Genomic DNA, 24,691 nt, shown 5'->3' on the forward strand with positions numbered 1-24,691 from the left:
TTGATCTCATATATACCCCTTTAATTTCAAATTATAACAAAAAAAACTCACCGGAAAGTGTAGAATGTTTCTGAACAAAGTGATCGAACCGACTTGCCCGAATGTTAAATGTCTGAGAAAGAATCAACTCTTGAAAACGCTAATGATCGAACACACTGATGGAATTTCAGATAAGAATAGTGATGAAACGCAGTTCTACATATACCCCTTTTAATTTCAGATAAGAATAGAAAAAAAAAACATGCACTAGAAGAGAAGAATGTCTGCGGAATCGACTTGCTCGAACGTACAATGTCTGCGGAAGAACGAGCTTAAGAAAACCCTAATGATCGAACAAGCATTAAAGGAGAGTAGAATGGTTTCCGCCTTTGTTCGTTATGCGCTTTCCATACGTGTTTCAAATTTTCCCCTTTTTCACGCCATTAACGTATCAATTACCCATTTCTCTTTTTTTTTTTTTTTAATTCGTAAATTAATAAAGATGGATAGTATAGTAATTTGGATCAGGCTTTTGTATAAAAAAATAAGTCCATTTAGGATCTTTATGTAATATATAAGCAAATTAGGCTCATTCTGTAAATTCATATGCCAAATTAGGTTATTTGACTTAAACCCCTTAAATATTATTTAATTGAGCCAGCTTAATTTAGCCTAAAGGTTAAATATGATCAAAACCCATGTGGTTGAGCCCATGGGTCTGGTCCATTGACCTATTAAATACAAGTCCATCAAATGCCACCAGATAACTATAAATATAGAAGTTCTCTCCATTTGTAAGGGTTAAATTTTTGACTCCCGAATGTTAGAGAGAATTCTCCGTCGACTGGGTTTTGTACCAAGACTCAGCTCTTTTGAAGATACAAGTTTCTCAACTGCCCTTAAAGATTGAAGTTCTTTGAATATCAAGATTTCTTCCGAGACTTCAACAACTTCAAGAACATCACGTGCTTCGTTTTCTCAAATCAGGTGTAAGCATCCAACCGAAAGAGAATCAGAATATCAAATTCTAGAGATCGAACCACATCTCATCAAATCAACACACGCACAACATTAACACAAGTTCAACTACACGAATCAAATTTCTCCATAAATCTCTTGTGAACACCCACCTACTTGCCATTTTAGCTTTACAAATAGAAGTCTTTTGTAGATATTGTACAACACAAAAGTTTAGTTGAAGTTCTAGAAGTATCCGTGGAAGTTTTTGAGAATTTTTAAGAATATCATTTTGGTAGCTATTATTATTATTAGAAAAATTGGCAAAAAAAAAAAAGTGTAATAAATTTTATGTTTGATTGATTTATTTTTCGATGGAGCATGAATAGTTTTTTTTTTTTTTTGAAAATATCTTTTATTATTATTATTATTATTATTATTATTATTATTATTATTATTATTATTATTATTCTTATTATTATTTTTATTATTATTATTATTATTATTATTATTATTATTATTATAATTATTATTATTATTATTATTATTATTATTACTCCTTTTAAGTCGCCCTTGTTCATTGACTTCTTCTTAGTTGAGGGGGAAGGGACTGAAAATGGAATCAGACTCCTAATCTCTGATTTATGGGACTCCTTTGGAGGACTATGAAACCTATTCCCCCGCTTAGTGGTCTCGCCCTCTCCTTCGATGGAACATGGTAAGCCTATCTTTCTCCATATGGAAGTGCTGATTTTTTTTCAGAAAAGAAGAAAATCAGTCAATGGAATATGAATTTATTATTATTATTATTATTATTATTATTATTATTATTATTATTATTATTATTATTATTATTATTATTATTATTATTATTATTATTATTTATATTATGTTCCTTCCATATCCATATTTTTGGTTGTGTCATTGTGCTCCTAAAATTCACAATAATTTCTACTCCTGGACTCAAGATGTGAATCACTTGAATGATTTATAGCATACAAATATAAATCGAAAAAGACTTCACTTTAAACCTCACTCCAAAATTCTTTAGTTCGCTCAAATTTGCCTACAATTTTGTGTTTCAATAAATTCATAGTTAACATAACAAAGGGAAAAAAAGAAAAAGAAAAACAAACAGAACACACAAAAAATGCCAAATCATGTTAGTTATATAGTAAACGTTGGCATGCAATGCAAGTAGCAAAAAAATGGTGGAAAGAAGGAGAGCAACTATGGACAGTGAGACGTTACCAATTCTCAGAATTAGCGTCGTGAAATTTCTAATTCAATCTGCTCATGTGAATCTTCACCCCCAAATCTTTCTTAAATTTCATTTTAAGTTCGCACAATCGAACGCTGAAGAACATCAAATTTCAGATTCCAAATCTTCACATCCCCAATTTTCAGTTATAGTTTATGGTTTCTTCTTTCCTCCCCCTTTCACTTACTTTTGTTTCTGTCTTGAATCGATTTTCTTGCAAGGATCTCGAAGTGCCTCCAATCGTCAAGTATTCTGCGTTGTCGCTTTTCGCTGATAGATTCTACTCATCGATTTCTGGGTAATTGTTACCTCTTTTTAGTTCTTAACGCATTCAATTTTGTAACCAGCTAAATGAATAAACAGTATCCTAGTTGAATGGGTGCACAATATGTGTTTATAGGAATGTGAAGGATATCATCGAATGGAGCAATACTTTTTCAATTTTAGTTCGATTTTACTGGTGTTGCTGGCTTAACGTCATGAATGTTTCTGGTGTTTGAAATAGGATTCGGATTGTCGTCATTTCCTGATTAACAATCGGCGAATTGTATATTTGTTACGATTCTCCCTTCGAGTGCCCGTCTTTGATTTTAGGAAGATTGCAGCTAATCTAGTCATAATTTTGTCTAGTCTTTGTCGTATGAAAGTTTGCATCCATATTAGGAGTGAGTTGTATGAAGTTTAAAAAATGGTGTTTTGGTGCTTTTCTAAGGTCGTTTGGAAGAAATATTAATCAAGTGCTTCTTCTGAAAGCACTTTTTAAGTGTCTTTCATCGTTTTAGACTTTTCAAGATCACTTTTGATTGTTAACGAAATGCTACGAAAATTTAATTACTTTTCATTGGTTGAAGTTACTTTTCATCCTGCCAAAAGCCATCCCAAACTCATACTCACCTTTTAAGTATTTCTATTACTTCAAAAGGTTCACTAGCAGCAATGACTCAAGATATTGGCTTCTGCAACCAATCACAGAAAGCAATTTGCAGTTATTTGCACTTGTTTCCCTATGGATATCTAGCAAAGTGCGTACATTTTTCTCCTCTTTCTCAAGATGGTTGCCTTACTTCTTCACGTAATTGAACGACTATACTAAATCTTTTGCAGTTGCACACTTCTCATCCTCTTTCTATAAAACTTCTGAAGGCTTTTGGGGATACGATGATCAAGGAACAACATTTTATGACACGGGATTTCTTGGATGCAGTAAGTTGTTATCACCAAAGTAGTTTTAGAATTTCTTGCTCTTGCAGTCATATCCCTAATTACTGATTCTGATATTCTGTAGGAGGTCATATTCATGCGGGTATTTCTCATAAACCAAAGATGTTTTTTACCTCATTCTGGTTGAGTCCTGATGATATATGTTTGTCTTCCATAGATATTAAATTTCGAGATTGGTACTGCAAATATCACTTTTATATTTCTTGAGGAACTTCTTAATCATTTCAAGTAAGATCTTGTGCTAACTCTCAAGTGAGACTGTCAATTTGGCCTCGGATAATTGCCATCAGATTGTTCTCGGCTTCTTTTTAGTTTCTCTTGCTGGTACTAAACTCAGGGAAGTAGCTAAAGTTGGAGAGCTTGTGAACTGGGAAGCATGCATGGATGTAATGGATCTTCTTTATGAAAGAGAGGAGACATCTGTGTTTTACGGGTCTCCTTGTTCTTTAGCTGCTGCCATCTTGGTATGCCTTCTTTTAGGAATGAAATTTGAACGTTTCTAATTATTCATTAACTCCCTGTCCCCAATATGTATGTAGGTTGCTTCATATCTCATCACTGTTCCAGTTCAAGAATGGGAATTTCCAATTGTTCCCTGGGGTAAGTTGCATCTACAATTCATCTCTCATTTTTGTGAAGCATGCATTGAACTTTGATCGTAAATATTTATTTTTTTAAGAAAACTTACTCATGCCCTAGTTAGCCTACTAATGCCCGTGTTCCTTGAGACTACTCTTAGAAGACTGCAAGCACAACGAACAAACAGCCACACATTTAGCCAACGCCAACGGTAGGATTCACCAAGTTGTTCCTTTTCTGTTAGGGCTTACTGCACAATAGAATGATTGTGTTAGCGAGATGTGATAATTTTATATAGTATGTTTAATAAATGGAAGTCACACACAATAATTTATAACATTGGTGAATAGATAGAGTGAAATACTACTAAAGAAAAATATGAATATGGAAAATATTAAAAAGGAATAAACTCAATCAACAACTTGAGTTTGGGAAGAAAACTTCAAAACCAAATTAGTAGATCTAGAATAGAACCAAAAACCCATGAAGAATTGGAACAAAAACTTCTAGACAAGAAACAGAATTCTACGAAGAACGGAACCAAAAACTTCTAGAATAGAAACATAAATTCTCGTATAGAGATCTATAACAAAATTACAAAAAACAAAACAAGAACTTCTAGACAAGAACAAAGATCTTCGTAAAGAAGTTTATAACAAAATCCACGAATGACTAATTTGAAAACGAAACATATCCACATTTTTTTTCCGAAATTTGGGGTAATTGCAAATAAACCAAACTTGGACCACTTGAACCACCAAACTGAGTGAAGCAAACCAAATTTATGATTAAATTGACCAAACCGGCCTGACTGAACCGAACCAAGATTAAATGAACCGATCTTCAACAACGTGGATTTGAGACTCTGATATATGAACGTGGATTTGAGAATACATGACTTATGCGAATAGATCTGATAGGATGAAGGCGCGGGTGGAGCTGTTTGGGCATAATGGCGCAACATTGTCAGCGGCAATGAAGAGCCGTTGCGGATCTGGGTTTGTGCCAGTCGTACCGAGAATCAGGTAGCGGTGGATCTAAGCAAATTTGGGTTTAGGGTCTCGACAATTCTAGCAGGACTAAGAGATGGTGTGCGGCGGATTTGTCAATGGGAGGCAGCGGCGGACCTAACCGATAACAAAGAGCGAAGTGAGATGTACATCTGCGTCTGCCTTCTTCGATGGCTTGTCAAATCGATGGAGACAGAGGTTAAACAAGATTGTGTTGGCTAGTTCAATGAAACAAAGCCTAGAGGCTAAAGCTCTGAAACCACGATACCAAGATGAAATCAAAGTTACATAATGAAGACCAAAGTACTAATAAAGGTAAAATACAAATATGAAAAATATTAAATAGGAATAAATCCAATAAAACGTAATTTCCTTTAACAAGATGCTTCTACAAACCGGAGCTCTTCCATTTTATACTACATTTCAGAACTAACTTCTCTACATTTCTAGAAGGTTGGTGAATATAATGTCATATTGTCATACCCCGCCCTGCAAGTACTTGCGAGATGCGGTATGACCTTGAGCATTCTGACACATTAGATGCCAAAACACTCATCTCAAGGTCCTTAAAGTTTTGGTTAATCGTCGTCTGGCTTCTTTAACTTAACTCAGAGAATATACTTTAGGTGATATAAACATTTGACTTAGTATAAGTAAAGGAATTTTAAACTTTATCACTTAAGTCCTACGTTTACAACACTTTACAAATACATAACTATAACTCTTAAGCTCAAAACTAAACGCCTTGGTAGCCTCTCTCGCCTAGCAAGCTTCTCACCCTTTCCTTACTTTGATCTTTATCGCTTGAACCCTGGAAGGTAAAACTTTAAAACATAAGTCAAAAGACTTGGTGAGGTTTTAAGAAAATCTTTGTGAAATATCTTTCGTAAACATCATTTCTTCACATCAAATCGCTTAAACACATCTTTTAACATAATCATATCATTTCACATAAACACACATTAGTCTTAAACACATTCCTCTCACCAAGAACTTGAATTATTCTCTACGCAAAGATTCATCATCTCGCGTTTAGACTACTGTGATGGCCTTTTCATCGATAACATTCGAGAATATCCTGATTCATTCCTTGTTGCTTAGGCTACCTAACATAATACACATCTTTTATGCATTGGTCGACTTCGCACCACCATGCAGTTCTTTTTTACATGGTTGTCTTTACCTTTATGTGCACATGTTAGTTATCTCAACGATAGAAAGAAGACTAATGATTTGAATACCATTTCATAATCATTTGAATTCTCATAAAACATGCTTTGAACATAACATAAGCTTTTCATTTGAAATCTCTTTGGAAACACTTATGTAGAAATCATTATTCAAATCTGTAAGAACTTTTTAGCATAACTCTTTTAAGAAGAAATCACTTAAACTTAGAAACTTAGTTGCCTTAGACTCCACTTGCTTCTAATCTTCTTCTTCTCGCGTAGTCCTTCAACAGCCCTACAACACTTAGTTTTAGTTTTTTTTTTTCTCTTTTTCTTCAAACTCTCAGAATATCAATCCTTATTAATTTGACCTTACCACCTATTTATACTAGTCTTAAAAATGATTAGTAATGCTCAAACTTTTAATATTTCGTCAGCTCCTTCTCCTGGTGGTACATGTGTGAACTTAAGACTTAACTTAATCATGCTTAGTTTAAACTTCTACACGTGGCTCATTAAGTAAACTTAGGAAATTCTCCAGACTTCAAAGATCCAATTTGCGTTCTAAGTTTCCTCACCTTTTCTTCATCCCACTTAGGACTCTAAATACCTAACTAAACCTTAAACGCCTAGAAGTCTTCTCGTGTAATCTTACCTCCTCGCGAAACAACTCAATGTGCAGCTTTATATTGCGTGGTTTTATCCAAACAAATTCTTTAGAATACTTGGCCAAAATTGACCTCCTAACTTACGTACGAGTCTTACAACTCTTTCCCTCTTTAGAAATTTCGTCCTCGAAATTTAAATAACAAAACTAACTCCAAACTTTCAAAATTACTATCTTCATTACTTAACTTTGGTAATTACAACTTTACACTGTGCATCAAAACTACTAGCAACAAAACTATAAACTTAACTATTTGCACTACTCTCTTTTCTTACTTTCCTCTAAACTCTACATCTACAACTCTTTTACCCTTATCTTCTATAGAGCCTCCTCGCATAGGTTGTTGAACCGAGTGGGATGCCACTCCTGTTTGAATTGATCTTTCTTCACCTTCTGTAAATTTACTTTGGCATTCACTCTTGTAATGCCCCTTCTCACAACATTGATAACAGGTGATACTCTTGTGCCTACAAGTTCCTGTACATTTCTTACCACACTCATTACATTTTTGCCTTTGATCGCTACTCCAATGCAATCCTTGGCTCATCATGGTCTTAGGTTTCTTAACACTCATCTTTTCTTCATCTTCTTCTTCGCTCAACTTTGAACTTAATCTCTTTTCCTAAACTTCTCTCAATGCGTAATGCAACATTTACCAATTCTGCGTAATTGCATTGTGCTGATATCACGACGATAAGTGTTCTAACTTCTTACCTTAATCCACATTCTCAAACCGCCTGCAACGCTCTTGTTCAGATGCAACCATGCAAATTATAAAATCTTGGGTCATGGGCTTAATTTTCATTTTATATTTTGTCATGAGTGCAAGTGCTCCTAAAAACAAGACCTTCCTTTCACAGAAAGACTATATTCAAGAAGTATTGTCTAGATTTGGTATGTCATCATGTCTTTGTGTCGATATTTACATTCTTTTTACTGCTTAATTATTCATTCGTAACAGTGACTTTGTGGCAATTAAAAATTGAGAAGAGCCAGACTCCGCGAGGATACAGTTGACGAGGGTGTCAACTCAGCTTTGGTAGGTTTGTTAGAACCTCAATGCTTAAGCATTAAGGCGACGTGGCAAAGCCTTGTAGGCAACCGTGTCATGGCATGTGCATAGGCAACACATAGGTGGTGAGCACGCAAGGCTCGGTAGACGCCCATGAGGTGTGCGAGCGTACGTAAGTTGACACAAGGACCGACGTGGATAGGTGGCCTATGCCCCAGGGTGCGAGGTTAGCATGGTCATTCGATATGAAAAAGATGCATGCAAGGGTGCTGAGGCGTGCCCAAGGCTAACTGGTGTAGATGACGTACACATATGCGCTTGGGCTAGCGCGCAACATGAGAAAACTACGAGTGCGCATACAAGTTCAACCCTCCATGGGCGGTGGCACACTACATGGGCGAGGGTGTTGAATGTCACAGTCATGCTTGTTTGTGGCCTATTGTTGGTGGCTGCATGCATGCTCCCACCTTGTTTTATTATGCTTTCATCCCATGTATTTCATTTTGTTAATTACTTTGTTTTATATGTAGTTTTCATGTTGTTTAATCGTTTTCCATTTTGCATGTGCAAAGGTGTAGATTACTTTATGTCTATAATGTATTATATGAGGGTAAGACTTATCATCATATCTTCATATCCATGTTATAAGTTATTAAGTTGTTGCTGTCCCTTACTGCTTATAGACTTATAACTAACTTTCTTTTCTCAAACATGTTTTCAAACGTTTGTCAAAACATTTTCCTCTAAACCCGTTTTCTAAAGCATTTTCTCAAGAACTTGGTTGTTGTAGGGAATCTAAGGTCGATTCAGGGATTTAGTGTTGTGTTTCCTTTATAATCTTATTACATGGGTTTGCACAAGTGAAATATGCAAGTTAAATTCATATCGCAAACCTCTCTACGCGGCGAGTCATGATCACTGCATGCGAGAGGCTCACTATGTCTCTAGGATAGAGCTACGCAATAAAAAGTACAAGCTCTTGTCCTCGCATAGTTACTAAATCCTCGTTGAGTACAAGTCTTCTTATCACTTGTCCAAGTGTAAGCGAAACGATAGGTTTTATGGGTAAGTCAGGGTCTAACACTGGGAATTGATATGAAATCTTAGTTATAAAGCTCACCTCTTCATCTAGGCGGTATACAATATCTTTATAGGATAAAGTAGTTGTGTGTCTAAGTACTAATCCTAATATCTACACTAGAGCTTCTGTAAAAGGTGGTAAGAATGGTGCGAAGGTGAGGATTGAACTAACTTGTATTAAAGAAAAGTGAAGAAATGTCTCTGTGTTGTTAGGCGATTAAGCCATGCGGCAATCTTGATGCAATAAAGATCAATTGACGAATTTCTAATTAAGACGAGCATCTCTCAGTGCCTTAAACGCCACAGTTGCTCGCTTCTCAGGATGCAAATGATAAAGTTTAGTTAAGCGATAGCTATCTAGAAGTGGTTACTTACAAGACTTATATTACCTCTCTTTAAGGGTGGCAACCTCTTAGCGCCAAGTCACTACACTTGTTTTCTTTTTAGGACACAAGTGATGGGGGTTTAATCGCCAAGGTGGAGTTTGTCTCCAAACTCCTTACGCGCGCTAGCTATATCCTTGCTACTTGCTCTCTTGAGTAGTTGGCAATAAACGCTGGCCAAAAGCGATGGAGTAAAGCTCAACAAACGCGAAAAACCTTATAAGCTAGGCTTCTTATCAAGAACTTATCACAAGCCTAAACTACTTATAACACTTTGACTAATGAACAGTAAAGGAATGATGGATTGAAAAGGGATAAATATGCAATGTATTAAAAAATGTAGGCCTTAGGCTACTATACAATATAAACATCATACATTACAATGAAACACAAAAATGGAAAGTAAAGAAATGAAAGATGTTACAAGTCAAGGGGAAGAAGATGGTGGCTCTTTCTCTAGTTTTCTCTCTAGGCTCTCACTTACAAGATTGACTAGAGAAGAAGATGAACTTTTACAGAGGGCAGAAAGGCTAGTTCTTTTCGCTGGCTTCAATGGAGCTCTCTAGGTTTTTGGTGCATTTAAGCCTCTCGGTCGATCCATTCAGACACCTGGTCTCTCTTTACTTGGTGTAGAAGGAGACTTTATATATACTTTCGGCTGGAAACTTCTATTCTTCTGATCATGTTAGCGCAATATTTTGATCATGTTAGCGCAATATTCTGATCATGTTAGCGCCTATTGCAGCCTTTATCAAGTCACATCAACTCCAACTACCATTCTTGTCTTCTAGTGAATCTTCATTACGTGCTAATGTGGTTCCTCGCCTAGGGATGTTTGGTCACCAGACAAGTTTCTTATTGCATAGCACGAGCTCCTCTGTGATTCACTGGCTTTCTTTTTTTCTTTATAATTCTGCGATAGAACACTGAAAAACAGGGTAAAACAAGCATGGAGACTTGTGCATGTTGTATTCTCTTATATTTATGTATTTGCGATAGAAGCTACACGTTTTGACACATTTTTATGCGTTTTGGTTCCATGTTCTACCTAAAAGACTATAATAACTTGTATTTCTACAAGATATCAACGTGGTGGAGGTTGCGAAACGCAACCATTGTGCCATCAACTATTTAGATTTTGTTTGACTGACTTGTTCTCGAGTGGGAACAAGTGTTGCACGATCGCTCCGAGACCCTTAAGAAATGGCTACTGTGACACTAGGTGAATGCAACGTCTGGCCGATACACAGGTGACATGGGCGTGCCATGCCACGGGTAGAGGCAACATGTGTAGTGTTTTAAAATGTCCAAAGGTGCACTAGGGGCAATGGCCTCTTGGAGCCTAGGGGCAAGGTGCATGCTTTTTTTCTTGAGGCACGCTATATATAAAAATTGTAATATATATACACACACTATATACATGTTTCTTTACACTACCAAAACATATATGGATAGAAATGAGACTTGTACAAAAAGAAAAAAAAGATAGATAAGATCTAAATATTAGTCATTCAACACCAAGTTAAGTGAAATGACAAATACAATTCTAAAATCCGTAAGATTTAAATATTGGTTGTTGTTTTGTGGAGGTTTCTTTCTCTATTTTAAAGCCTTTGTTTGGTTTTTTCTTTTTTATGAAAAAACAAAGATTCCAACGTGGTAGCAAAGTAATGGTGGCTTTGGGGAAGAACACTCACATGGTCTTCCAACTGGCTAACTCGATCCTTTAATGGCTCCGACATGGTGAAGTTGTCTGTTCAATTTGTGAGTTGAGATAATGAGTAGAAAATGGGCACTCAATCGAAATGGAACGAAAGTGGGTTCCAATACCAATTGTCACGGGTGGCACATTGTTGGTGCATGGCGTGAGCGCATAGGTTTCTGAAGTGTGCAGCGAATGAGTGTGTGCTTGGCATTGATTTCAGATCTAAATAAAAAAGGCAAAGTTCAGCAAGATTGCTCATCAATCAATAAAGAACTCGAGGGCTACAGTTTGTTCTCAAAGGGATGCCTCTCCTTGAGCCTCTCGCTTGGGCCTCTTCTGATCTGATCGCTGCCTTTACTCATACGAGTAGATACTTCCCTCTCGTCAGACTCCTCGTGGCTTTACCCGTCCGACCTCTAGGGGTGAGTTTGCTCTGTCTGGAGATGATTTGACAACAAGACTTTCATATTTCCAGGATGCTCGTGTGGCGTCAAAGGACGCCTTGACCAGCCTCTCTGATTTGACCCAACATATACCCTCACAAGTTGGCTCTTCATGCCAAATGGATAATTCCGTAGGGTGGGAGATGGCAACTCACATGTACAAAAGGAGAAGAGGATCGGAGGAAGAGGTAATTTTGGAAATAACTACTCTTTACACACTTACAAATGAACTTTACAAGTCTTTAAGAAGATCACTCAAGAAGAGTACGCTCACTAACACACGAATTCATGAAAATGAATGTATATGTGCTTTTACAACCCTAAAGGTCTACATATTTATAGTGAGGGAGGGAGTAGTTATAGGCTAAGGACTAGAAGGAGTGGCTTAATGAGTAGTTGGAGCTTCCCACAAATAGCTCTCGGTCACTCATTTCTCTCCACGACTCATCCATTTCTCCCACCTTTTAGGAACTTCTAATGTGACGTGGTCCATCACCTTAAATTCTCTCTGTCACGTTTAACCACCCTTTGAACCTCCCAGGTTTGTTTAATGATGACACGTGCTCTAGTGGGACCTACTTCATTGGGCTCTTGAGTGGTATAGCTTCGAGGCTTCAATGGCCTTTTGGGCTTGTGAAGCTACCTTCATTTGCCACCCCAGGCAGTGTCGTCTATGGCATTGATCATACACGTGCAAGCCTCCCTTAGCGTGCCATCCATGCGTGCGCATTGGCCGCTTGCTTGGTGTGGCGTGTGCCCTTTGCGCACACCAACTATAGTGTGTTTTTTGCATGTGCCTATTCAGCCAATTCTTGTGCGTCCACGACATGCTTAGAGGTTAGTACGACTTCCTTTGTGTTGCCTGTCGTGTCGTATCTTATCCCTTTCGATGTGGGCGCATATCCTATCTGGCCTCCCATAAGGCTGAGGCACTTGTCGCCTATCTTGCCGACCTACTCGCCATTACGTAGGGTCGTGGCATGTCTTGACTTGGTCTTCTCAAGTCCATCGACCAAGTGTTCGTGTGGTCAACAACCGTCAAAGTCAGTATTCCCCTTTGTGAGTGATCTCCTAAATAAGGAAGGTCTTGTAAAGTTCCTTATATCTGTGGCTTTTATAACAATTCAATAAATTAGTTTCCACATGTTAGGCCGAATTAGTGAAGCTGGTCAAGGTGCCCCTTTGTCGCCGTATGGGTGTTTAGTGTCAAGCACACAGTCATTCGTCGCATACTTCCACATATCTTTGAGCGCATGTTGTGCAACTACACTGCATCGCCCGTGACAAGTGGTATCAAAGCTCACTTTCTTTCCATTTGGATTAAGTGCCCATTTTTTACTCACAAGTGGTATCAAAGTCCACTTTCTTTCCATTGGGATTTAGGTCCTAACATTAGGCCATTTGTATAGAACTAAAGACAAAACAATGAGAGTTTATTCCCAAAGTGGACAGTATTACCATTATGAAAATATGTGGGGGTCCATTATCCCTAACACATTGGTATTAGAGCTATTGCCTTTCAATGGAGTCCTTGAGAATCAAACAAAGAAGTGAGATCCTCAAAAGGAACAAAGAAGTGAGATCCTCAAAAGGTATAGTCATGGTCAGAGTATCTGTCCGTGGTTGAGTCTTCAAATGGGTAGTGTGCTCAAGAGTAGCTTGGATAGATGACTAATTTGTCGTTGAGCTAACAACGTGCTTAAGTGTAGTTTGAAGATCAGATGACTATTTGAAGGAAGATTTAGTTGTGTTTTGTTTGAGAGGAGAATTGTTAGGAATGTGATCAAAGTCCTACGATAGTTAAATAAGAGTGTTAAATAAGAGAATGATCGTGGGTTTATAAGGGAGGACCGCTATCTCTAATGATATGGGTAAAACCAAAAGCAAAGTCATGAAGATTTATGCCAAAAGTGGACAAAAAATTTATCATTGTGGAGAAATCTAGGGATCCATGGTCTCTAACATAGAGTTCCACCCTATATTACACTAGCACTCAACCAAAAGAAAATTTTAGAATAATAACTCAACACTATTTAGTTAAACATGTTTAAACATTTAAGCCGTATCAAATTCATTTTAATGTTCCTTACACTTTGCTCACTGATAGCTAATAAAAGATGTAAGAATGGTGAAAGCCTCAAAATCAACTAAAGTGTCCCTTTTCTTAGAATTGAGGGAAGGAAATAAAATTCTTTTCTCATTGGCTGTCTAAGATGAACTTTGATTCATGCGTCTTTTTTGCATGAGTTTGAAATTCAAGATTTGTTCGAGTTAAGATCCAACCCTCTTTACTCTATATTTCAATTCACTGTGAAATGTTATTACGTTTATGTTCCAGTCCAAACTATGACAGCAGATATAGTGAATCTACATCACTTTCTTCTTCCTTTTTCTTAGATGGGAGATCCTAAAGATATAATTAGAGAGTCTTTGGGGCACTGAGTTGGTTATTACAGTATCTAATTTATATTAGGTGTTTATGATGCAAAATATTTCAATTTGGATTATAAAAAAAATTGTATTTAGAGTGCATACTAAGAAAGGATGGATAGAAAACAATAAAAAATTTAGTAAAAAGGAATTTGAAACAGTAATATTGTAGTTAATTATGAATTATGATAGTTGGAAACACTAACTGGGATATAATGGGAAGCCCAAATAGTGAGGGGACTAATAGCTCACCCCATCCAATTAAAGATAGGGCTCAAACGGCCCCTTAGTGAATCTATCATCGTCGAGATCGGAGAATCTTAGTAGCGAATCAGTGATGATCAAATGTAATGCAATACAGAACCTAGCTGTAGTCTAATTTATTCTGTTGTTTGTTGTTGAGTGAAACACTTGGGTTGTGCTGTTCTATATGAGAAATCTAATGCCATGAACTATAGAAACTAATATGTAATTTGACAAACTCATATAATTACAGTCCATTTTGTAACATCATTCAAAGAAGACGATATTGTCCAACAAGCCAGAGACATTCTACTTCACGTTTTAGAGACTGATTGCTAGAGAAGTGCAAAAGGCCTGAAAACAGAACAATTCTTAATCATGAATGTAAGTTCTGATGTTATTTTGTTGCATCTTTTTGGCTTATTTCTAGACGTTTCTGTCAGAGAGAGGAACTGAATTGCATTGTAGCTTTCAAAGCCATACAAAGTAGAGAAATGGTATCGGCCTACCAACATGAATAATTGATTTTTTTTTTTTTCTTTTTCGTTTTTTTCCTCTTACCAACAAAAGTCCTTAAGTAAAGCTTTTGATGAAATTTTATATTTGTGTCTTTATCGTAACTACTTAGAGTAGAGGACACGTGTAATGCACGCTATTTATAATTGTTAGTAACATAATTTTTTACATTTCCTCTTTTAAGTAAATATACTTTTTTTATGGTAAACATAATTCTTTAACGATATTTTTATTTTTTAAAATATTAATTATAAATATTGAATTCAAATGGAAGGAGCATTAGATTTAAATTTTAATTTCATATGATTTTCATTGATTTGATATCGATAGAAATCAATAGGAGGGGTGTATCGATCTTTCTATTATAATGTATAACTCATGAATTACAAAAAATAAGCATCAAAATACCACAAGTATAAATATAATATAAATAGTAGACATACTGAAAAATTGTGACCAATTAGATTTCACCTTATTTCAACGGTAGCTCAAACCATCGATAAATTATAAATGGATCGGGTCGAGTAGTTAAAATGACTTGGGCATAATCTAATTTGACCCATGGTAGAAATTTTGGCTAAAGAAGACATTGGGTCCAAGCCCATAAGCTCATTAGCCAACCAGGCCAAGCCTACTTAAAGTCCATGAAAAACCTCTAGATAGTGGGTACCTTTCATCGGAGGAAGGAGAAGCTCGGAGATGTGAAGAGTCCACTTTTGGTTCCACCTTTGAAACATTCAAGAAGTTAAAGCTCTTATCGATATTGAGATTATGGCATATTGAAAAAATATAAGACTTGAAAGATTAAACCTTTGTTAAGTTTTAAAGTATTAAAGCATTCGTGTTCTTAAAACTGAAAATTTGAAGTTCTCAATTTCTAGAGACCAAGACTCTAAAGCTCTTAAAATCTAAAATTTATATGATCAAAATCTCTTAAGGTCTGAATAACATAACTCTCCTAATGTTGTAAGGCGAATCCAAGTAGATCATCAAACCTAAACACTAATCATCCAAGAAAGATCAATAATTGTCTAAAGGTTGATTCTCCAAAAGATCAACAAGTGCTCCAAGAGATCAACAAATCAAGGGTCAATCCATGAAGATCAACAAGCCCAACAATCAATCATCCAAGAAGCAAGAAGATTGATAAGTATAAAAAAACAGTTTATTTTTCGTGAGAAATTATCATGTATTATAGATTGTACTCATTATATTGAAATTAATACAAATACAAACTTCAAATTTCATGAATTAAATTTCTTTGAAAATATCGTGTGAATAATATTATTAAAATGTTTATTTACTCATTTAAATTTATTTTTTGATTTTTTTTATTTTTACAAAAAAATATCCATAATCAATAATTTATCAATATTTTCATTGAAATTTAAAAGGGAGATCATGATATTTTCGCCGACATCGATATTTTAAATCTTGGGAAGGAGCGAAACAATAGTGAAGTATAATTTTTAAAATATAATATAAATATACATAGAAGAAATTGCTACATTATACTTATACGTGCTTTTAAATAAGATATCAATAAAAAAAATCTATTACTTCGTTTAAAAACAGAATATAAAACAAAGTAGAATCGTTTATAGAGTATTTTTAAATACAACAAAATAAACCAAAATATTTATAAATATAACAAAATATCAATATTTATGAGTGATAAATATTGATACACTATATTTATCATTTTATAAATATTTAGTTCATCGCTATAGACACTATAGGGATAGACATGAACATTTTATTATATTTGTAAATACTTTTAATAATTTTTCATTTAAAATGACTATGCTTATAAGCCACGGTTAGTTTTGTTTATGTTGAAAAAATTGAATAAATATTATGATTGAAGTTACCAACATGTTTTTTTGTCTGAGGAAAAACTTTAAATAGTTTTTTTTTTTTTTTTTTCATTATATTTAGATGTAATCTCATCAAGGTTGGAAATATCGATGTCAATGAAATTATCGAGGTGTCGATTTCATAAAAATATCAATATCCATGGAAATATTGGAAAACTCTATGGAAAATGCGGAAATTGTTTAATTAGTGTATAAAACTTTTTGATAGTGACTTAATTAGACTAATTTTTAAATAAATTAATGTAAAAATGTGTGTGGATGTGAGTGCAAGAGAAGATTTTCTTTAAAAAAAAAAGAGGGAAAATTATAAGAGAATAATATCATATTGGTAATTAATTACAAAATTAAAGGAAATGAAATATTTGCTTGCGAAGGGCTACTACTGCTTTTTTAAAATAGAAGAAGTTCTCCTCTCTTTCTGACGTCCCTTAAATCTTTCTCATCTTTCTATAAAATATTTATAAATTACATTTCTAATACCAAAGAGATTGCCTTGGAATATATAATCCATATATAGTTTTGATAATTCTGGAAGAATTACAATACAGTTTTAGGTGAGAATCCTATTTTAATTTGAAAATGTTGGAGATAGTTACTATGAAAAGGATAGCACTTGTATGGCTCAAAAGCAAAACAATAAACATAAAACAATATGAATACAGAAGTTATATAACATGCATTAATTACAACTTTTTTTTGTTTAAATGCAGTGAGAGACTTTTTAAATCCATTCTTCAAAAGAAACTAAAAAGACCAATACGTTAGAACTAGATGTAATTATTTTTCAATCTGGCACTCTTCCAACTGAGCTATCCTCACATTTCACATTTATGTAAATGTCATCATCATTGTATATATGTCTAAATGGTTATCAGTATCTTGTTTCTATTAGCCATTATTAAATGTTCATAAAATCTAATTGTATCTTCTATCAACCAAAATAAAATTCTAATTTCTCTTACCGAGAACAATGACTTTTAATTTTTATTTAGAACTCTCAACTCTCTAAAAAGAAATGAAGTGCAGGCAAAGAAAAAGAAAATTATATATGTAAGTAAAAAGGTGCTAGAAAGATATATAAAGTGTATAATTCTTACGTAAGAAATTAGTATTCGCCATATTAGTGGTTTTAAATTTAAGTTTACTAATTTTTTAGCAACGAAAATTAAAAAAGAGAGAAAAAAAGAAACAAAGGATATTAGTTAAGAATAGAATTGTTGAAAGATTTAATGCAAAAGTTGAATGTAAAATTAAATAGAAAATACATATAAAAAATATGATTTGTTAAAAGGCACGAAAAAAAGCATGCATGAAAGGAAAAAGAAATATGATTCGTCAAAATACGTAATGGCAATAGGTGGTCAGAGTGCCAAATGAAACAATTGACACTAAACCCCAAAAATCAATGAAACCAAGTTTCTGGAAGAAGCATGTAAATAGAACTCAAAAGAGATGAATAATACTGGATTGACTTAAAAAATAATAATTTTTATTAAATTCATTTTCGTTTAAACTTTTTGTTGTAAAAATTGTTCATAGACTACCGAACATTCTAATTTTTTTCAAAATAACTTAGGTTTTGAATTAAATATTTAAAATCTAATCCAAACACTTTCTATGATGTAAAGATGGTAAAGATGGTGTGAGTGTGAGGGTAAATTAATCTTTATCAAAGAAAAAGTTAGTTACAAAGGGTGTGAGTGTGAGGGTAAAATGGTTTTTAAAGATATAGTTTTCACATAATCTCTTCTAAACAAAATATTTAAATTATGAGATAAGATATATTTCAAAATAACAACAAAAGTTATGTTTTTAGTTTTAAAATTTTGGCTTGAATTTTGATTTGGTGAGTAAATTACAACGAAGAAAGTTCGTGAAAAAATTAACAATATTTCTAATTCAAAACAAAACAATGTCTCATCTTTTAACCATTCAAACCACAAACTTTATGGTTAATAGTAAACTTGAATGTCAATTGAGTTAAACTCTTGATGATAATATATTATATATTGTTTAAATCTACTAATTACTAGGATATTTATCTAAGGTTGGTAGTTTTCTTTTCATGAACTTTCTTTTATACATAGGATTGTGGTGTATAAGAGATATATGATATTTATAGTTTTTTTTTTCAAATATTTTTTTCTTTTATAAGTTAAAGTTATGTAAATTTTTGTTTTATTCAAATAAACAAAACCATCTTTGTTGTGAAAACGAGGCACAACCGGAATACGAAAATCGAGAAAATACAATATTAAAATAATAAAATAATAAAGTAATAAAATATAATATATAATATATAATATAAATAAATAAATAAGAAATTAAAGAAATGAAGGAAATTATTAAGAAAATCAAAATCTCAAAATTCGCCACTATCTCCCATTTCTTTCAAAAATTCTCCAATCTTGGTATGTCTTTGCAAATCCATCAAAACCCATCTATTTATAGAAAAAGTGGCAAATAGGTGGTAGATTACTTAGCCACTAAGTATATATAGGTGCTTGACACATGCATGAAGGAGGTGACTTAATTTGGACACTAAGGGGCGTTTGGTGTTAGCGTTAACGTTGTGGAGTTAGGTTAAGTTAAACCTAACCCCCGTTTGGATGTAACGTTATGGAAACCCTAGTTTTAGGATTTCCATAAACCTTTTTTTAACCCTCAAACCCTTCTCTTTCTCTCTCTTTCATTTTCCCGAAATGTCTATCTTTCCACTTTCCTATTCAACGCGTCTTCACCCATCCCTTCAACCCGTGTTCTGATGTTGATTTGTCTTCCATCACCGAACACTACTTTCCATTTTTTCTTCTTTCTTCTTCTTTCTTCTTGTTTCATCTTCTTCTTTTCCATTTTTCTCTTCAATTCGGAGTTGAAATCGGTGTATATAGCGTCGGGTAACTTAAACTCCCTTCGATTTTCAACATTTTTCTTCTTCTTCTTCTCCGTATTTGCGTATTTCCCTTTCCACGACGTCGTTACCGTATCTACATCTCTGTTCACCTTCTCTCTCTCTGCGAAACCCTTTACGAATTATTGAAGGCTTGGCCAAAAGGTTTTGCCTCCAAATTAGTTTAGTTTTCGGTTTGTGGGTTTCATTGACCAGTAGGGAGTATTCCTTGCCTCCAAAATCCTCAATAACAAGTTCGATCGGTGTTCTCCATTCACATGCATGTTGGGTTTTATAAAATTGAAACTCGCATTGCCGCTCCACTTGCCAATTTGTCTGTGGATGTTCCCGTTGTCGATTTCTCTTCGCCTTCACTGGTTTTGGACCGATGCTACACACCACACCCATTTTTTGTGGCATTCAATGAGCTTTGCGCATGGTAAGGAGGTAATTTTTTTGTTTTGTAAACTTCTTTTTTTTAATCAAAGCCGATGATGAGTATATCCATTTCACAATATCGGAATTTGTTTCCTCACACTTCATATTGTTCATTTTTCATACTTGATAGTTCATATTTTTTTCCTTGTTACCTATTTCTGTGTACAAAAACTATGAAACATGTTTTTGGTCCCTTACTTTGATCGGTTGTGCAATGGTTCATACTGAATTATTTTTACCTTCGTTTGTTCTTGTTTAGGCTGTCTGATTATGATAAAACTCCATTGTAATTTCTCTTGTTTGTGATTATGTACTTTCTTCCTTCTTTTGTTTATTTGTGTAGTGAGTACTTTTTCTGATAAATTATGGCCGCCTAATCCCTTTCGTTGCAGATTGTTTAGTCCCTTCAATATTTTTGACAACCTACCCCTTCTATGCTAAAAATGGTAGGTCGCAATGGATAGGGTTTGACCACATGTGTGACTTTTCTATGCTTTAACACTGTCATTTGCAGAGATTCATTGATTTTTTTGGTGTGTGTTCATTAAATTCATAATAATTTCTCTCATCCACCCCTATATATTCACCTTTCCTCTTCTGCTTTCTTCACTTGCATCATCGGACTTCTATTGCTCACTTCTTCTATCCTTTGCTACTTTGTCTTTGGTATGTAATTTGTTTGTTTCCATTTTTTGCTTCATTATCCATAACTTTCTGTCCTATCATTGTATGACTTTCCGATGCACTTTCTTTGTTCCTATTATTGTTTCTATATTATTAGGAACCTTCCATGAATACATGCCTTCTCTTTTCATGGTATGTTGGATGAAAAACATACGTACTGTTACCTATCTTCAAATATGTTCACTAATGTTTCAACCACCATGAATCTTTTCTTAATGTCGTTACATGTGTTTAGTTGAATCGATGCATTTTATGCGCTTTCTTGCGTGTTGTCTTTCCCTTATATTTTCTCTATTAATTTGCTTTGTTCTATGTTGTTTTCCTCTCCTTATTGATATTTCAACAACTATGAAATATGGTTCACATTTTTTAATCGATTTCATGACTCTGAGGCTCGTAACAAACTTTTTCCAAAATATATTTTCTACGTTTCACTGTTTTTTTACGTATTACATTTTGGAATCCTCAAATACAAGGCATTCGTCCAAGAAAAAGGTATATACTGAAGGTTTTCTTTTTATTTTTTTCCTTCATTTCTGGATTTTTTAAAATAGTGTATGCTTTTCGCCATTTATCGTTTCATAATGTCTGCATTTTTTTTGCAGAATATCCGCAGTCATTCCACCCTCCTAAGAGGTAACTACGGGTTACCCGTATCTACATTCAATGTTTGTTTGTAGTGCGTTTAGAAATGTCTACTTTAATTATATTTGTAATGGACAAACTTTGGTTTTGTTATTTTTGAATTCTTGGACATTTGTATGGACATTTCACTTATTCAATAAATCTTGTATCATTATTTTATATCGTATGATTTCAAAATTTCAATTTTTTTCTTAGATGCATGGAATTAGATTTTCTGTTCGAAATAAGTGTCCCAATGTTCTTAGATGCACGTCAACTAGTCACATTAGTGTAAGAAAAAATTGAGTATGAAATTAATTGCCATTATTTTCTAATATCGTTTCACGTAGCATAACTGTCAATTTGATCAATTGGAATGCAATAAGAATTAGAACATCAGGTTCAAATTGGTTTTCTGCTTTTAAAAACTTAGAAAATAGGTTTTTCGCTTTTACGAGTTTAAAAAATTACATTGACACCATTATGAGATGTACATAATGTTAAATTTCACAACAATGTAAAATGTGTTAAACTCATCGTCCAACGTTGTATTAAAAAAATTTGCATTGATTACCAATCTTTTGTACAACTATTTTCCGAAATCTCACCTGTAATTTTTTTTTATTAGAATAAGGTAATTTAGTATAACTTTTCATATATGTTAAAAATAACTTGTAAGAAAAAAAATAAACTCTTTTCAAGAAGGATTTTTACAAGTTTCAATTTTGATATGACTAGAAGTAAATATTTTGCAAATTATATACAGGAAAGAACAAATTGTTTTTTTAAAACATCATCAAACATAATTTGTTTTGAACTATTTATAAGAAGGATTTTTACAAGTTTTAATTTCGATAATGAGTAGAAAATGTTTTTTTAAAAAATCATCAAACATAAGTTTGCATTGTTTTCACATAATTTGTTTACAAATACTTGTTCATACCTTCCATGTACTAAGTATATGTGCAATAGACAATTTATTCTTCAATATGGATATCTTCATGATGTATATGGCCAATGTAACAACAGAGTTAGTAAATATTTTTTAGGACATTTTAGGTACTTTGAAATGGATCACCAAACCCTTCTTGGAGTCCTAACCTGTGTTCACATTGGCCTAATGTTAGATGCTCCTAACGTTGGAAGCATTAATGAACGATAATAAGCATCTCCCACAGACATCGTACGATACAAGGTATAGAATTAGGCAGCTTGCGTACTTTCGCATGATACACGAGTTCGATCTTATGTGTCAACAAAGCACGCGCATGGACAGGCGAACATTCGAAATTCCATGCCATTTACTTAGGATTGTAGCTAGTCTTTTGTCAATAGAGATTGTCAATGTTGAGGAAATGGTTGCGATGTTCTTGCACGTCCTTGCCGATGATGTGAAGAACCGTGTAATTCAATAAGAATTTGTACACTACTACAGAAACTGACTCTCTTGACGATTTTAAACTGTCAAGAATGATTATTCTTGACGGTTTTAAAACCGTCGTTGAATCTAGTGTCAAGAAAGGCAATTTTCTTGACAGTTGTAAAAAACGTCAAGAATTGTTAACGTTGACAGTTTATAACCGTCAAGTATTCAATTATTCATGACAGTTTAAAACCGTCAAGATTATAAGTTTTAATGACAGTTTAGAACCGTCAAGAATGTGAGTATGAATGATAAAAACCTTCAACAATATGAATATTCATGACATTTTAAAACTGTCAAGAGTGCATTTTTCATGACGTTTAATAACTGTCAAGAAAGTGATTGTTTATGACATTTTGGAACCGTCAAGAATTTCGTTGTTTATGACATTTGCAAACCGTCAAGAAATTTATTGTTCATGACATTTCAGAACCGTCAAGCAATTTTTCATTTTTTTAATTGTAATTTATTTACTAGTTCCTATATTATGCTCCCATTGGTCCAAGAATTCAACTACAAATATACACAAATATAGTTTGAAAACTCAAACATAAATATGCACTAGAACAATTCCAAAACTTTAACATATATTAACATTTTACCATATATGTATCAACATTTCGAAAATTTTACATATTTGTTCGATATTGTCATATACAAAACATTACTTCTATCAACCGAACTCAATGACCTTGAATGAAACTTGGCTTCAAATAAACTTGCATTCTGCATCCTCTACTACCTCCAATTCATGACCTAAAATAAGTACCACCAACAGCAGAGCCAATCTACAAAAAGTAGATAACATCACAACAACAAATATAGGATTAATGATCAGCTATGTTGATGATAACAATGTAAAGGGGAGGTGGAAATAGGTTTAAATCAGATTGTCAATACCAAATATTTACAAACTCCTTGTAACTAATTGTTTCAAATTCACCTGTACTCTGAGCCATCAGCAGAAACGCTCATTTTGAACTTTTTGATTTCAATTCAAGAGGAGTGATCAGTTTGATCCTCACTCATTCTATTCATCGTCATGAAAATATTTGATTTGAACCATCAAGTTTTAAAAAAACAACAGTAAAACATTTAAAAGAAAGACACCCCAAAGCCATCACAGAGTGAAAAGTACAAAAACAAAGAAAGCTTAATCCATTGGCATTACAAACCTGGTAAGATGAAGTAACCAAAATATCTGCTCCAGCCTCCAATATTTGATCTTCCAATCCTATAAACAGGAATCTGAGTTAGTAAAAAAAATAAAAGTAGAAGTCAAGGTGCAAAAAAATTTCAATTAGATCTTATCATCAAACTACAGACAAATTATTTATTCCATTTATGACCACATAGCAGTTTGCACTGGCAAAATCTACTCAAAATGAAGGCAGCCTCCAATAATGAAGATGTAATAAACAAAACACATGGTAAGCTAACTTTTTCTTTTTTGCACTGGCAAAATCTACTCAAAGTGAAGGCAGAAAACAAAATTTGACCAGATAAAAAGTCATATAGAAAGTAAGCTAACCTTATTATGAGAAAAACAGTCCAAAAAATGTGTTTCCAGTGAGAACTAGGCCATACATATGGTGATTCATGATGTCAACAGAAAATTTCTTTGGCGATGAAGTATTAGAATGTAGCGATTGGGTGTAGGCTTCCTTGTCGAATGGCCCTAACTTTATTCTCTTCATTTCCATCTGACATTTTGAAAGCATAGTTACTAATCAAATATTCTTTTTTTGTTCAAATGAAATGCAAACAATAATGTCAAACCAATGGAGATATGGATAATTTGAAACCACAACATCGATAATTTGTCGTTAAAGTTGGACAAGTAAATAGAACTAGTTCTGTCTTGTGTATAGTAATGGTTATGATATAGAAGAAAAAAAATCTGATTTTCTGTATTTCATTTTTTAAAAATAAAGATAGACAAAATCATTAAACAAAAGAGATTGTGGCGTTCACCTCTTTTATAATACTCTGGCATTTGTTGAGTATTTCTTGTTGCTCGAGAACATTAGATTGTCTAATGAATTTTGTTTTTGAAGTCAGAAGATCAATCTGCCACCGACCTGAAGAGTAAAACAAGCG

At 33.9% G+C, this 24,691-nt stretch overlaps 1 protein-coding gene across 1 annotated transcript; it reads left to right on the top strand.

Annotated features, from left to right (window-relative positions):
* The first annotated feature begins 2,168 nt into the window (after positions 1-2,168).
* LOC103496684 (cyclin-J18) lies at positions 2,169-14,642 on the top strand. Its single transcript, XM_008458648.3, has 9 exons — positions 2,169-2,234; positions 2,419-2,495; positions 3,120-3,219; positions 3,302-3,400; positions 3,483-3,500; positions 3,576-3,646; positions 3,756-3,882; positions 3,958-4,018; positions 14,393-14,642. The coding sequence occupies exons 1-9, from the start codon at positions 2,169-2,171 to the stop codon at positions 14,476-14,478; spliced, it is 705 nt and encodes a 234-aa protein (XP_008456870.2). The 3' UTR covers positions 14,479-14,642.
* The last annotated feature ends 10,049 nt before the right edge of the window (positions 14,643-24,691 follow it).

Source organism: Cucumis melo, chromosome 10 (assembly GCF_025177605.1).
Source record: "Cucumis melo cultivar AY chromosome 10, USDA_Cmelo_AY_1.0, whole genome shotgun sequence".
Taxonomy (NCBI): domain Eukaryota; kingdom Viridiplantae; phylum Streptophyta; class Magnoliopsida; order Cucurbitales; family Cucurbitaceae; genus Cucumis; species Cucumis melo.

Bases quoted from the DNA above. Each gene is read 5' to 3' on its own strand.
- LOC103496684 (XM_008458648.3), top strand. From the start codon at position 2,169: ATGGACAGTGAGACGTTACCAATTCTCAGAATTAGCGTCGTGAAATTT. The intron at 3,220-3,301 runs GTGCGTACATTT...AATCTTTTGCAG, and splicing joins CCCTATGGATATCTAGCAAA to TTGCACACTTCTCATCCTCT. The intron at 3,883-3,957 runs GTATGCCTTCTT...ATATGTATGTAG, and splicing joins CTTTAGCTGCTGCCATCTTG to GTTGCTTCATATCTCATCAC.